Raw genomic sequence first — 16,078 nt, 5'->3', positions numbered from 1 at the left:
ACAACTGTCCAAGACAGAGGTGAGAAGAATCCAAACTAGGGAAGTGACGGGACTTCCCTGGCAGTCCAGGGGTTAAGACTCTGTGCTCCCAATTATAGGGGGCATGGGTTCAATCCCTGGTCAGGGAACTAAGATCCCGCATGCCCACACAGCATAAATAAATAAAGTGGCAGTGGACATTATGAAAGATGAATTCCAGAGAAAATAAAAGGGGGGAAATGGGTGGCTCTAGTGACAACTGTGTGCTGAGGCGTGGTAGCAATGGGGAAAGGCAAAGTCAAGATCAACTCCCAAGATTAGGGCCTGGATGACAAAACAGATGGTCACATACCAATTTTGGACTGGACAGAGGGTGGGGAGAAGTGATAAGTTGGGTTTGAGGTACTGCCAGGTACCTCAATGTCTAGTAGGAATGTCTAGTAGGCACACATAATAGGCTGGAAGCTACAAAATCAAGTCTAGCGCAGGAGTTTCTGGTACACAGATAATAGTTGCCTTTACCATATAATAAAGCAGGCTGGTTCAAGGCCCAACTCTGCTACTTATTGTGTAACTTTGGGAAAATTACTTAAGCCAAGTCTCCAGCCCCTATTTACAACATGAAGGAAAGAAAATCAATCTTTTTGGGGTTGTTATAAGGATTAGGGATAATTCATGTAAAGTATTTCAACATAGGGACTGGCATACAGTAGATGCTCAATAAAATCTTGGCCACGAGGCCAAAGGACGGGCTCCTGAACGTCAGCAATGTTTAGGGAACTGGTAAAAAGAAGCGACGCCATTGATGGGTGAATGGGTAACATGACTGGGGAACTGGGAAGAGAATGCAAAGGAGATGGACGTCACAAAAGCCAAAAGATAAAAGGTCTTAAGGAAAAGAGAATGGTCAGGATGTTTTCAGAGAAAACAAGGAATATAGGAAGGACTAGGGAAAGTGTAGGCTCCAGCAGCTAGGAATTCACCAAGGACTCAGCAAGACTAGTTTTAATGGACTGACAAAGCCAGAAGTCTGGCTTAAGGTGAATCATGAAAGGCAGGGATAGAGGCTGGAGGTGCAGAGTGGCAGCACCACATGGACCTCTGACTTGATGAAGTCTTGTCTGTTTGAAGGAAGATAGGTTTTGAGCATATTTGGAAGGAAAATGGTCCTGGAAGAAAGAAGCTGAGGATCTGGGAGGAACATAAAGATGACAAGGATATTTAAAAGCCCGGGTGGAGGGAAAGGCCTGAGGTAGGGAGGAGGACATCCAGTTTCAGAGAAGGAGGATCTGATGTTAGGATGCGGCGACTCAAGGGCCTTTTGGGCCACGTGGTCTCTCTTACAGCTACTCAACTCCACTGCTGTATGTAGGTGGAAATAACAGTCTGTTGTTGTTTAGACACTAAGTTGTGTCTGACTCTTTTGCAACCCCATGGACTGTGGCCTGCCAGGCTCCTCTGTCCATGGGATTCTCCAGGCAAGAATACTGGAGTGGGCTGTCATTTCCTTTCCCAGGGCATCTTCCTGACCCAGGGTTTGGGCAGACTCTTTACCACTGAGCCATCTGGGAAGCACCGAAAGTAACCACAGAGTACATAAATGGACAAGCAAGGCTGGGCTCCAAATAAACTGTATTTATGGACAAGGAGATCTGAATTTCATCATTTTCATATATCATGAAATAATGTTCTTTGGATTAAAAATAATTTTTAAATGTGAAAACCATTCTACACAAACAGGCATCTGTTTGCCAAACCCTGAAAACCTGTGGGGGGGGGAGGGAGGGGCCCCGAGTCCTCCCATCTCCCTTGGGCTCCAGGTCCTTCTCTCAAAAGCCCAATCCCTAGTAGGATTTTGCACAGGATTTTTGTTCCCCAGACAAGGGTTCTCCTGCTCATACACCCCTTTCCCTTCCCTAGGCCACACCAGAGGTGCTCCATAAATACCGGCTGAATTGAACTATTGATCAGGCATTCTCATGTCTCAGGGTCTAGTTTTGAAGCTAATCACCACCAGATTTATTCTAAAACAGTGCACACATGCCATTTCCCTGCTCAAATGGTAAAGTCCCAATTCCCTAGCCTTGTATTCAAACTCCTTCAAGGTCCTCTTCAGGCCAGCAGCGGAGAACTGTTAAGGCCCACAGGGACAGTACCCTCTTCCCTAACTGCAACACTAGAGTCCCACTAGAAAGGAAATGTCCAGTTCCTTTCTTCTCTGCTTTTCCCAATCTCTTCCACTCAAGCTTCACCACCACCAGGCCCTCCACTACCATTCCATACCTACGTGACAGTGCCCTTCTCTGAATTCCAACAATATTTAACTATACCACTCACTTGACACTTAGCTTACACAGTTAACTATCCTCTCATGCACATGTCCTGATTTCTCAAGACGGAAAACCTCTTTGGCACTTCGAGATAGAGATTTCAAAATGATCACTGACCAGGGAGGAGAACCACAACTGTGAATGCTCTAATTAAGGAGTCTGTAAGTCTCAGTCATAGAGCTTATGACAGTGGTGAATGACAAGAGCAGAATTTCCTTCTTAAGATGCTATAGCGGTTGATAACTTCCTAAGTAACAAGTGAAATTAATTACTCATTCCCGTCTCTCTGCCCTGCCAACCACTGCTCTCATCTAGGTTTTCTTACTTGGCCAATTCAAGCTTCCATTAAGTGTTCCTTCCTCAGGAACCTGTTCCCTGACCCATTCCTACCCCCTCCCCGAATGAGAAGAGGTATCCTTATTATAGGGGCTTCCCAGTTGGCTCAGCGGTAAAGAATCTGCCTTCCAAGCAGAAGACGCAAGTTCGATCCTTGGGTTGGGAAGATCCCTCAGAGAAGGAAATGGCAACCCACTCCAGTATTCTTGACTTGGAAATCTCATGAACAGAGGAGACTGGTGGGCGACAGTCCATGGGGTCACAAGAGTTGAACCCGACTCATCGACTAAACAACAATTCTTATTACAGGTTTTCATGGCATCCTGGGCTTCCCTGGTGGCTCAGACGGTAAAGAATCCGCCTGCAGTGCAGGAGACCTGGGTTCAATTCCTGGGTTGGGAAGATCCCCTGGAAGAGGGCAGGGCATGGCCGCCCACTCCAGTATTCTTGCCTGGAGAATCTCCATGGACAGAGGAGCCTGGTGGGCTACCGTCCACGGGGTTGCAAAGAGTCAGACACAACTAAGCGACTAAGCAGAGCACATGGCATCCTGATGTCTTTAAAGCACAGAATACCAGTAAGATGAAATAATCATATAGCTAAATAATTTACATAATTATTTGTTTAGATGCTAGGCACAGCAGTAGCTGGAGAACAGAAAGCACCAAGCAGACATCTGTAAAGTTAAACAATGAACCGCTCCTCTCCAGTGAGACTGTAGTAGGCTCCAGGAGAGCAAGGACCACGTCCAGCTCGACCAGTTCACTGTCACAGCCTCAGGCACCAGCCTCTGGGGAAGTGACTTAGACTTGTTGAGTGAAGGAACAGATGACTAAACAAACAAAACTAAACCAACAGGACTCATTGTTGAGGAAAGTAGGGGCAAGGGCTCTAAGTAACAAAGGGACAGAGTTTCAAGGAGGAGGATCAACCAGGTCAAATTTAGCAGAGGTGACTGAGGAAGCATTTCTTAAAGACTCAGCTCACAAGATCAGAACTAGTCCAGCAAGACTAGTGAAGGGTAAGAGCAGAAGCCAGGACTTACCAGGCTGAGAAGCTGGGGGAAACAGAGGCGATGGAGATAATGAATAAAACTACTCTTACACAAAACAGCGGAGGGGAGAGACCGGGGAGAGGACACAGCCTGAGGAAGGTGTGTGGATTTAATGGTGGGACACATGGCTGTCAAAGCAAGTGCTCCCCAGTACTACACTGAACAAGTGTGCAATCTCACCCTGTCTGGAAGAAGGCAGTAAATGCAAGTGCCAATACTGTCTTTGAGAATCATTTTTAAACAGCATCGAATATCACAAAAAGGGAAAACAAACCACCTCAAACTGGATCAGAGCAGGAAGTTGCAAAAAACCTCCTTACTCAGCAGACGTATTGCAACATTTGGTACATTTAAATACAATTAAAGTTTTTCACGCGTGTACGCATTCAAAAAAAGTTCTGTTCCAGGGATTATATTGTCCCAGGAGATAGGAATACAGAAAAAATGGCTCCTGCTCTCTAGAAGCTCAAAGTCGAGAAGAGACCCAGACAAGAACAATAGGGTATGAGGAAATGTACAGATGTTAGAATATAGGGAAATATAGAGAAAAAGACTAAGAAAAACCCAGGAGGCAGCAGGAGAAGGGGACGACAGAGGATGAGATGGTTGGATGGCATCACCAACTTGATGGACATGAATTTGAACAAGCTCCAGGAGTTGGTGATGGACAGAGAAGCCTGGCGTGCAGTCCATGGGGTCGCCAAGAGTCAGACACGACTGAGCGACTGAACTGAACTCAACTCAACTGACTGAAGAAAAACTCAAGCTTGGGGATGACTAAAAAGAACAACTTCTCAAAGGAGGTGTTGCCCAACCTGAATTTAAAGAACTTGCTGCTGCTGCTGCTGCTAAGTCGGTTCAGTTGTGTCCGACTCTGTGCCACCCCATAGACGGCAGCCCACCAGGCTCCCTCGTCCCTGGGATTCTCCAGGCAAGAACAGTGGAGTGGGTTGCCATTTCCTTCTCCAATGCGTGAAAGTGAAAAGTGAAAGTGAAGTCGCTCAGTTGTGTCTGACTCTTAGCGACCCCATGGACTGCAGCCTACCAGGCTCCTCCGTCCGTGGGATTTTCCAGGCAAGAGTACTGGAGTGGGGTGCCATTGCCTTCTCTGTAAAGAACTTGAGGGACACATAATTAACTGGCCTGTCAAAATTAACCAGAGTAGGGGACTTCCCTGGTGGTGCAGTGGATAAGAATCTGCCTGCCAATGCAGGGGACACAGGTTCGATCGCTGCTGGTCTGGGAAGATCCCACATTCAGCAGAGCAACTCAGCCCGAGCGCCTAGAGACCGTGTTTCACAACAAGAGGAGCCACTGCAGTGAGCAGCCTGTGCACCGCAACCACAGAGTAGCCCCCACTCTCCGCAACTAGAGAAAAGCCCGTGTACAGCAAAGAAGACCTGGTGCAGCCAAAAACAAACAAACAATTTTAAAAATTAAAAAAAAAATTTTAAGAAATTAACTAGAGTACCTGTAATATGAACATGTCACCAAAGATTCCATTGGAAAACACATTTCTCCAAAAGAGCTTAAGTACTGCATCACTTAAACAGCTGCTGATTAGGGAGTTAGGGAGCTCAGATACAGCACAGGTTGGGATCACTGAGGATGGGGTCTAATGTTTCATAAAGGGCTGCTGCTGCTAAGTCACTTCAGTTGTGTCCGACTCTGTGCAACCCCATAGACGGCAGCCCACCAGGCTCCCCCGTCCCTGGGATTCTCCAGGCAAGAACACCGGAATGGGTTGCCATTTCCCTCTCCAATGATGAAAGTGAAAAGTGAAGGCGAAGCCACTCAGTTGTGTCCGACTCGCAGCGACCCCAGGGACTGCAGCACCAGGCTCCTCCATCCATGGGATTTTCCAGGCAAGAGTACTGGAGTGGGGTGCCATTGCCTTCTCCGTTCATAAAGGGCAGGAGGCATAAAAGTTTTCAGATGTTGACTTATAAAGTGCTCTGAGTAGTTCTAGAATAGAGAAATATTTAACAAAGATGATTTTGCCCTTGTAAGTTAATAGAAGCAGAGAGGGAAAGGTGAAATGAGATAAGCAAAAATAAGAAAATTAAACACCGGAATTCTAGAAGAAAATAGCTTCAAAAAAAATTCAGAAGTGGGACTTTCCTAGCGTCCAGTGGTTAAGACGCCACTGCAGGGGGTGCAGGTTCAATCCCTCGTCAGGGAACTAAGCTCCCCACGTGGTGCACGGGAGGGAAAAAAAAAATCAAGAAGAGAAAAAAAGCTGAGTTTCTGCTGGAGGAAAAAGAAATGAGTCCAGCAGAATTAGATCCCACACACACTAAAAGCGCCATTGTCAGTAAGGAAAGGGAGTCTCTGATTCTGAACACCGAGCACCTGAACATACTTATAAATCAATGCTCAGCCTGGCTCTGCCCCTTCCTTCCCATCCCTCTCCCCAGCAACTCTCTCCCCACACTGTCAGTGATCTCCTCTCTCCCACTCCATCAAATGCAACCAAAGAGCTCGAAGGAGAAATGGAAAAGCTCTGCACTGCCCACCACAGAGCTGAATTCACATACTGTCTCCACGCCTCAACCCTGTACCTTTAGGGAACCAGTGCCACCCTGCTGCCCTTCATGTCTCAGCCCTTCTCATAGCTAATGGGCTTCACTGTACGATTCTTGCCTCAGATCACTACGAAAATACAAAACTATCAGAATCCTGAACACAGTGCCTGATACGTAGCAGGCACTCAAAAGATGCCAGCCACCTAACCCTCTTGCCACTGCCAGCAAAACAGGAGTCCTCATTCTTTAGCTGTAAGAGCCCTGAGCTTCTGAAATAAGTAAGTCATGGGGATGTAGTGCACAGCATGGTAACTACAGTTAATAGATATGTATAGTCTATCTAAAAGTTGCTGACACGGTAGATTTTTAAAGTTCTCATCACGAGAAAAAAAATGGTAACTAGACTTATTATGGTGATCATTTGTAATATTTGCAAATACGGAATCATTATATTGCATGTCAACTTTATCTCAATTGTAAAAAGTTTTTTAAAACAATATTTAAAAAGAGTCCCACCTTTGCCTGGTACCCCAACTGCCCACCAGGGAAGGAAGTTTGGGGGGCCTGCTCTCAGTAAGGCCAAGAAGCCCAAGGGAGGAGGGTGAATGTATGGACGGTTACCTGTGGCAAGGGCTGCACCCAGAGCCCCTGCAGAGGGACTACGAACATGTTCTCCTTGTAAAACATGGTTCTAAATGGTGGGTCACATTCCACAACTGTATTAATAAGACAGTTCAGCAAGTCAAGGGTGACTGGGCTCCAGGGTACCCAAACACACAATCTATAATGCTGTTTCAGGAGAAAATGCTTCCCAAAGAGTTCCAAACAAAAACAGTTTAACCTTTTCTTCAACAGGAGGATACGTCCTTCCATACGTCCTTCAAGAACCATGTGGGGGACTTCCCTGGTGGTACAGTGAATAAGATGCCACTTGCAGATGCAGGGGACACAGCTTCAATCCCTGGTCCGGGAAGATGCCATGTGCCACTGAGCAACCGAGCCCATGTGCCAAAACCACTAAATCCACATGGTAGAGCCTGGGAACCGCAACTACTCAAGCCTGCACGCCCTAGAGCCCATGCTCCACAAGAAGAGAAGTCACTGCGAGGACAAGCTCGTGCACTGCAAAAAAGAGGAGCCCTCTCAACTCCGAAACTAGAGAAAGCCTGAGCGCAGCAACAAAGAGCCGGTGCTGCCAGAAGTAAATTTTTTTAAAAAGCAAGAAAAAAGAACCACGTGGGCCTTTAGGAAGAGTGGACCTTCACCAAGCCACCACCAGGCACCAGGCACGATCCTGGACGTTTTATGCACCCCTTGTTGTGCATGTATAACTGAATAAATCTTATTTCACCTTCACAAAAAGTGACAAGATATTTCTATTTCAATTTTACAAAAGAGGAAACGGAGCAGCTTGCCCAAGGCCACTTAGTATATACCAGAACAAAGATGGGAACGAGGTCTAACTTATCCCTGTGTACATCACAGAGGAAACAATTTTAAGAAAAAGCTAGATTTAAATAAAAGAAAAACATGAACATTCAGATTCTTTCTCCAATGTCCTACATCGAAATATTAGCAATACTCAACAGGTACAGCCTATGTACGATGTAAATCTGAGAACTGTTATTCCTGCAGCATTATGCTGGAAAACCAGTTGGAATGTAAAGCCACCCTGGTCTCTCTTCCAAGCCAGTGGGCCTCAGTGATGGAAATGCTGATGGCTGAGAAGAAGTATGTGACACGCAAGCAGCATGCAGGAGAGAGCGCTCAACTGGCTTCATCTGCTGGCAAGGGAAAATGCTTCCAGCCCTGGTTTCCTACCGAACACTGCGCCTTCGGCCTCAGGGGTCTTCCTTCCGGACCCCCCAGAGTCCCTCAGGGCAGGGATTATTTCTTTGTCCTTCCTGATATTTGACAAACACTGATGATACTCAATAAATAAAAGCTTGTGGAAAGAATGAACAGATCCTCAACACTAGCATTTCAAGCAGAAACTGTCTCTGTCCTAGTTCTGCAGGGCAATTCTGTGAGAGTTCACAAGGGAACCTGTAAAGGAATATAATCACGGTGTGCAAAGACTAAAAGTGGGCGGGTCCCCTCTGCAGAGTCAGCAGCAACCTAGTTTGTCTCAGAGGATCCTCACACGGCCGTAGGGATTGATAATGAGCAATGAGATTGGAACTGGGTCCCCACGGTAAAGGGCACATCGCAAAAAGGCTTTGAAACACTGGAGTCAAATTTTCCCCCTTATTCTATATCTTAAATTTGTCACACTAAAAAAAAAAAAAGATCTCTTGGAATGTCACTGACCAACATAGCAAGCAACCCAATTCATTAAGCATCCCTATAGCTGTGCTTCTTGGCAGAAAAATATATTTTCTCCCAATCAATGCTCTGGGACACTCTGGTGCATCATAAAGAGCATATTTGGTATGTGACTCCTGGGTTTCTTCACCCTTCTTGGCCAACCATGCAGCAGAGAAGTGCAAGGTCAGTTCAGGGGTGCGGGGAGACACATTCACTGATGTGGTTCAGAGGAAGTAACCCGACAGTCCTGAAAAGGTCTTGGGAAGGGCATAGCTGTAAAAAAGTTTAGGAAACCAAGTGACTGCATGAACCGACGAAAGGAAACACAGCTGCTTAGAAACCTGGAGTAAAAAGGTATTAAAGGAGCAATTCTTAAGAATGCTGACCCTGAGAATGACAGGCTATCATTCTGACAGGTCAGAGTGACGATGTTCTGATTTTCGAGCTTCTAAATCATTGACTCGATGAACTTAAGTCTTAGCACACTCTGGGAGATAGGGAAGGACAGGGAAGACTGGTGCACTGCCATCCATGGGGTCGCAAAGAGTCGGACACAACTTAGCAACTGAACAACAATAACAAGTCAACAGGCAGACAGCAGTAAAGCAGCAAGTACAAGAATAAGACAGGTGCACTTTGGATGGGAATGACCAGTGGCCCTGCGGAAAAAGGTAGGATCTGCAGCAAGGCTCTGGCTGGTTTCTTTTTGCACAAAACAAGCACAAGGGAGAAAAAAATGGAGTAATAGGTAAGCCAACCACACACTATAGCAAACAATGGAACAATCTAAGGTAAACAGGAAAATCAAGCCAGAATCTGACTCAGAAAACAAGCTGCTTAGGAAGCCAAGAAGACTAGCTATCAAATAATTTGATTTCTTAAGAGTAACACCTGGGCATAGAGATGCAGAAAAAGACCACGGTTTTTTGTCGTTTTTTTTTAAAGGTGGAGGTGGGGGGAATGTAAAGAAATCATGAAGAATGTTATCAGTCAGTCATAAACATTGGCCTCTTCATACCAATTAAATGGATTTAAATGCCAAGAAATAAAAGAACATCGCTGTTACAACGAAAGCTACATTTATGATGGTGCTCCAGGAAGGCGAGTCTACTGAATGTCTGGTCATTTAGCACAACTTTCAAAGACTGAAAGCCACTGTAGCTTCTCCCTCAACCCCCAGCCAACTCCACACCTAATGATTTCAATGAGTTTCTAGAACCTTCCATGTAGGTCTCATGGATAGAATGGGAAAACATGGTGGGAGGAAAAGAAAGCACAGTGGGCTAAACCCATGGTGGACTGAACTAGGCACTTGTCTTATTCAACATGATTATCAAGGATCAAAAGACATGAATGGTAAACCAGGCTTGCAAGCTGGACGGAGTGGAAAAGTGACAGCTCGTATCACTGGTTGCATAACCCTCCCTTCCCTACCATCTCCTCCTTTTCTGCCTAGATCAGCATTCCCAAAACGTGTTCCACAGAACACTGACCATGGAAATAAGACCTGGAAAAATGATTTCGCAAGTTCAAAATAATTGGAGAATTCTGCATTTCCTTCCTTCTTGGTTATTATCAAAAGCTCTTGAGAAATCCCATATTCATAAACAAATCTCTGTCTTGATTTAACTTAAATGTTTCCCAAACATCTGCTCTTGAAAAACTCTCACATAGTAATCATTAACTGAGGATGGCCCGAAGTTTAGGCCCTGAGCCATGCTCAGATTTCCTCTGCTAAAACAATGATCCAATCCCCTTACTTACTACTGCCTCATCACTTTTCCTCCTCCAACTACCCTATTTAAAAAAAGAGAGAGAGAGAGAGAAACCCTGATGCTTCCTGCCTCCTGTTTCCTCACCACCCACTCATTTCTCCATCATTTGAAATCTGGCCTCAGCCTCCGGTGCACGTCTTCCCACGAGGTGATCAACTGCACAAGCAGCAGAACTAATGGCTCATCTTCAGCCCCTCGATCCCTCTTCAGGGTCACAAAAGAATATTCATATTTCTGAAGTCCCTCTTCCCTCAGCTTCCACAGCATTGTGTGTTCCACCCATCTCTGGGACTATGTGATCTCTGGTTCCTCTTTCTCTTTCTAACCCTTAAATTCTCAGAACAAGTCTTACTTCTTCTCCTTAGGTTATTTGCCCACAGTTTGAACTACTGCACTTTCATGGATCCACAATTCTCATCCCAAACCCCTTCCTTGACTTCAGATCCACATTTCCAAACAGCTTCTCAACTTGTTCACTTGACTTTCCTCCAAGTACTATACATTCAATATACTCCAACCATTCACCAGTTTCCCCACCAAATATTCTCCTCTTCCTCCCCTCTTGATCCCTGTTAATGGAATCACCATTCTTGGAGGGCAAGGGGGACAGGAGAGTTAGCTGCTTTCTCCTCAGCCTGCATAGAGCACTCTGAAGAGGCCTCAAATTACCTATCACAGTGGACGTGAACTACTTAACTCACTGCTGAGATCTGAAGCTCCATGAGTCATCTGTGTGGCCCCTGTGCTAAGAGAGAGAAGACACTCAACATGCTTACGCTATGCTCTGCTAAGTCACTTCAGTCGTGTCCGACTCTGTGTGACCCCATAGACGGCAGCCACCAGGCTCCCCCATCCCTGGGATTCTCTAGGCAAGAACACTGGAGTGGGCTGCCATTTCCTTCTCCAATGCAGGAAAGTGAAAAGTGAAAGGGAAGTCGCTCAGTCGTGTCTGACTCTTAGCGACCCCATGGACTGCAGCCTACCAGGCTCCTCTGTCCATGGGATTTTCCAGGCAAGAGTACTGGAGCGGGGTGCCATTTAAATCCTTTGAATCAGACTCAATTTACCACTCGTTCTCCAAATTTCAATAATAAACCACATTCTCTTATACGTCAACACAAGCTCTGGATTCTTTCCATGTTAACCTTCATCAGACTCAAAGGAAATCCCAAACCTAAACTGAAACCATCTTCTAACCAGGCAATCAAGCTGCCACGGCTATCAGAGCAACATTTCTAAAATGCTACTCTAACCACATCACTCCTTGGCTCAGACACCTTCAGTGCACTTCCAGAACACAGTCCAGACCCGCTGCATGCTATCACTGCCTTCCACGTCTGGATGTCTGCTATCTTTTCATTCTTCTCTTCCACAGCTCCCTGTGTTCTAGTCTAGGGGTAGTCTAGGAAACCCAACGCCTGTTTTCTCCTGTAAGTAGAATTTTACTGGAATACAGCTAATTGACATTTAGGGCCAGACAATTGTTTGTTGTTGTAGGGGGCTCTCCTGTGTACTAGAATGTTTAACAGGATCTTTGGACTCTACCCAATAGGTTCCAGTAACATTTCCCCAAGGTGACAACCAAAAATGTCCTCAGACATTGCTAAATGTTTCCTGGGGGACAAAACTATCCCCAGCTAAGAAACAACAGTCTAGAGATTTTCAAGTGTCAGCTAACAGTAAGATGTCATTGCCAATAAAATACAGGCCGTATAGTAATTGTAGTACAGTGTCCAGATGAAGAGATAAGAGTCGCATGGTATTTGGTGCCAGCTGACTCACACTTCTGAGACTGTCTTCAATTACAAATTTTAAGGACTCCGGAAAACTGGAACTCATACAATGAAAAGTGACCAGGATGCTGAGAAACTAGGGGAAGATGTCATAAGAGGGACACTAAAGTCAGTGGAGAAGATGTAGAGAAACCCATGATCTTTAACTACCTTAATGGGTTGCCCTCTGTGGGAGGAAGGTTTAGCTCACTGCTCAGAAAGGAAGATCTAGAACCAGCGGGCAGCAGCTGCAGGAAGGCAGATTCTTGGCTTCATATAAGCCAAAGCTTTCTAACAATCAGAGCTGGCCAACAAACTTTGTATTAGGCTGAACTGTGGAACACTGTGCTCTCATCATCCTGGAGGTATGCACGCAGAGACCAGAGAAACTGCTGCAGAGAGGTTTCTGCATGAGGTGGGAGGTATGACACGATGGTCTCACTAGGTCTCCCTTCCAGCTCTGAGATTCTAAGCCTAGCAAAGGAAAACCATATGCCACGAATCAAATTCTCCAGTTTCAAGACCTGAATTACAGTAAAAGAGAAAAATATTTTGCGAAATGATTTACCCAATGGCTGTTTAGCAACATCTGACAGTTAGTCCCTGGCATTTTAACTACCAGGGATCTACGAGTTGACCTGCAATTAGTTCCTGGAAAATGTATATCACTACCTTTAAACCACATCTTTTACTCTGCTAATTACCACCACTTTGTATCAAGCTTTACAGTTTTCAAAGCACTGTAATAATGAGTTACCTTACGCGCACTAGCTAAACACAAGCATGAAAACTTTTAGATATACTGCCTCTTGCTCGAGTTTCTTACAAAAGAAAGATAGCCTTCATTGTCCACTACGTGTTCACTAATAAAGCATACTCCAGCAAACACTCATTTCTCCAAAACAAAGCATTTTTACACAACGCAGTTATTTCCGCATCAGAGACATGGATTTACCTCCGTGAGATGTCTATTTTATTTATGATCTGAGGAGGAAATTTGGTAAAGTAGCAATTTAGCTTTCCCAGATTTCAACATAGCCATACACACTGAAAGTTTCAGAAAAGAGTCACAACAAAACACGAAGCATATACTGTTAAGGAAAGCCACTGTAGGTCCTAATTCCAGGGGCTCTGATACTCCCTGGCTGAAACTGCCATCTAGTGTGGTTTAAGGACCCTCCCCAAAGCCAAACCAGGCCCTCACCCACTGCTTTACTTACTTCTTTACGTTTTGTTTCTGGACATTCCGACTGCAGAGTGAGGGTTGCACCTTCAATATTTCTTGGCATGGGCGTGGAACCAGGGTTTATTGTTAAATGGATCTGATCTGGTGAGATAATGTGTTGCACGTAACCCTGGGACATTGCTTCATGATCTATTAGATGAAAGCCCTCTTCACCCCCTACTAGAAAAGGCAAGTGTTCTCCGCACTGTCCATCGTCATCTTCATCCTCCAAAGTGCCAGGATCCTGCTCGATAAGAACAGTCGTCCTATCGTAAACAGTTCCAGATGAGGAAGGCACCAGTCCGTTCTTATCCACAAACCTGAGCATCTTGTCATCGGGGGTCAGCTCATCTTCCTCTACCTCAAAGTAGCTGATGCTGTCGTCTGGACTGTGGTCCCCCATGGTTCAGTTGTGCTCAGCCCAATTGTGAGAAATGGAAAGGCAGTGACCTGTCTACAAGAGAACAAAGCCAGAGTCAAAGTCATAAACCACAGGACCCAGGGACCTCACCTTCACAGCAGTCACGAGACTCTTTTTGCTCTCCATATAAGAGCAGGCCAGAGCAATGAAAAACATCTTCTTTGGGAATTTCTTCTTTAAGTTGAAAACTATCAAGTCATTTTGAAGGAAAAACGATGCCTTTTTTAAAAAATGGAAGTAATGGGAATTCCCAGTGGTTAGGACTGTAGAGCGCCCAGATTCAATCTGTGGTCTGAGAACTAAGATCCTACAAGCCACTTAGTGTGGCCAAAGAAATTTTTTAAAATAAATAAATAAAATAAAAAATTTTAATGGAAGTAATAAGTAGCAGCTCATAAGACCTTCCAAATGTGCCTTACTGTCAAACACTGTGAAGGTGAGTCAAAATACTTAAGGGGAAACAGGGACAAACTGTTTCAGGGCTGAGTTGTTATAAATCTTAAAGAAAGGAAACTCCAAATGAAACAGTGAGGCAGTAAGTCTATGGTGGAAGAAGCAGGGCTTTGAAGGTAGGGTCACCTAGCCACAAATCCTGGCTTTCCTACTTACTGCCTGGGTAACTTTCTGTGCCTTACTTTTCACTTACATAGGGTGGGACTGGTAATTCCTGTTCTCACAAAACTGTTATGCAGAGTAAAAGACATAATGTATGTTAAAACGCAATGTCTGACCACAGCAGAGGAATCAAGGGTGAATCTGTTCTCTTCATCCCAAAACAGATGGTTCAGTTTCTGGGTAGTGGAGCTGACCCCTAATCAGGTATATCTAATGAAGATCACTTTATCTATTAATCTCCTAAAACAATCTGGTGTCCACTAGAAGTTAAGTTTTATAGGGTGCTCTCTGAAATGAGGGAATAAAGAGTCTTATTTTCGTCCCTAGGCATGAGGAGTTCAGGAGATATCAGTTAAATGAATGAAAGACTTGCAGATACACCCTCTTGGAAGGATATACTCTCTTGGGGAAAATATCAAACTTCAAGTTTTCCTGTTCTGGAATACTGATTCTTCTTTTACCTGCAAACACACCGGTTCCACAAACGCGGGTTTGGCAGACAGAATAGAGAATTTACAAATAATTAGTACATCACTTTTAGTTTTCAGTCTGGCTTTGCACTTTATCTTTCTCTTCTGTTTCGGATCAGAAAGTGAACCTTTACTCGGTAGGGCGGCTAGACACAGTGGTAGTTACCAGAGACAGGCCAGGGGATCTGATCCGGGAGGAACCGGCCCGACCCCTTGCTCTGGCTTACGCAACCCGGTAGATGCACATTTCGCTGCATCTGAGAGGAGAGATAAGAGCACCGGGGGCCCCACTGGGCTGCCCCAGCACCACAGGCGGCAACGCGGAGACCAACTGTCCGGAACAAACAAGACCAGGAGCTTTGAGGGTGGCAAACGAGAAGTACAAACGGAGCACCCTTAAGAGGAGCCTGGGAAAAGGAACCTGTCTGGGATGGTCCCCCGTCAAAGGCTACCCGAAAACACCCGAAGTCAGGCTGGGGGGCTCCAAGCCGAGAGAAGAGGGGCAGGGTCCGGATCTCCATGGAAACAGGGGAGGGGGGCTGGATACTCATCCCCATGGAAACGGAGGAGGGGTGGGGTCCCTATGGTAACCGGTCTGGGGTCCCTACTGGAAAATGCTTCAGGAGGAAGCCTAAGTCCCGTGCCTCCCGGGAAGTCCCCAGCCCAGGCCGCGTCTAGTTTCGCCTTTTACCTCCGCGGCTCCCGGCAACGGCGGCGGCGGCAGCAGCTTCTCCCCTCCCCAGCGGCACCATGATTGCCCCCACCTTCCCCGAACGTCACTTCCGCTTCCGCTTTCCGGAGGAAAGAGAAGATACGGGCTCCGCCTCCCATTGAAGCTTCTGGTTGGTTTAGTCAGTGTGGGGGCTGAGCTCGAGCCTCCAATTGGTGAGCGCTAAAGGGGTGAGGCGGGGCGGGCACCGCGGAGACTTCGCTGGGCCGCGAATTCCGCCCGCGCGGTGAAGAATCTGCCTTGTATTCTGCTTGCCGGGGGTTCGAAGTTCCGCTCTAGAGGCACCAGACGCGAGGAAGACGGGTCAGACCCGCTAATCACTAACCCAAAGTCTCCTCAGCGGGGCTTGCGCTGCCGTCACCTTGGCAGCCGCAAGCACGACGGAAAGGACCACAGTTAGCCGCTGAATTCCGGCCGGGACCGCAAGGGGGAAACCTGGAAAGCTGTGGCATTCCCGCGTTTCTCCTGTAGCTCCAGCTTCCCCTCCTCACCCAACAAAGTTCGTAGGCCAGGAGGGCTCCAGAAAGGAATCCTGGACC

At 46.1% G+C, this 16,078-nt stretch overlaps 1 protein-coding gene across 2 annotated transcripts in view; it reads right to left on the bottom strand.

Annotated features, from left to right (window-relative positions):
• The window catches only part of MTF1 (metal regulatory transcription factor 1), a 39,586-nt gene extending 24,013 nt beyond the window's left edge, over positions 1-15,573 (bottom strand). For both annotated transcript variants that reach the window (XM_005893242.2, XM_070368395.1), the window contains exons 1-2: positions 15,501-15,573; positions 13,299-13,757 (exon numbers count right to left, since the gene is read on the bottom strand). In XM_005893242.2, coding sequence (XP_005893304.1) covers positions 13,299-13,706 — 408 coding nt within the window. In that variant the 5' untranslated portion in view covers positions 13,707-13,757; positions 15,501-15,573. The remainder of the gene's footprint in view (positions 1-13,298; positions 13,758-15,500) is intronic.
• Between the last annotated feature and the right edge of the window lie 505 nt (positions 15,574-16,078).

This window comes from Bos mutus, chromosome 3 (genome assembly GCF_027580195.1).
Source record: "Bos mutus isolate GX-2022 chromosome 3, NWIPB_WYAK_1.1, whole genome shotgun sequence".
Lineage (NCBI taxonomy): Eukaryota > Metazoa > Chordata > Mammalia > Artiodactyla > Bovidae > Bos > Bos mutus.
The sequence above is the reverse complement of the archived record's forward strand: the minus strand, read 5'-3'. Positions and strand labels throughout refer to the sequence as shown.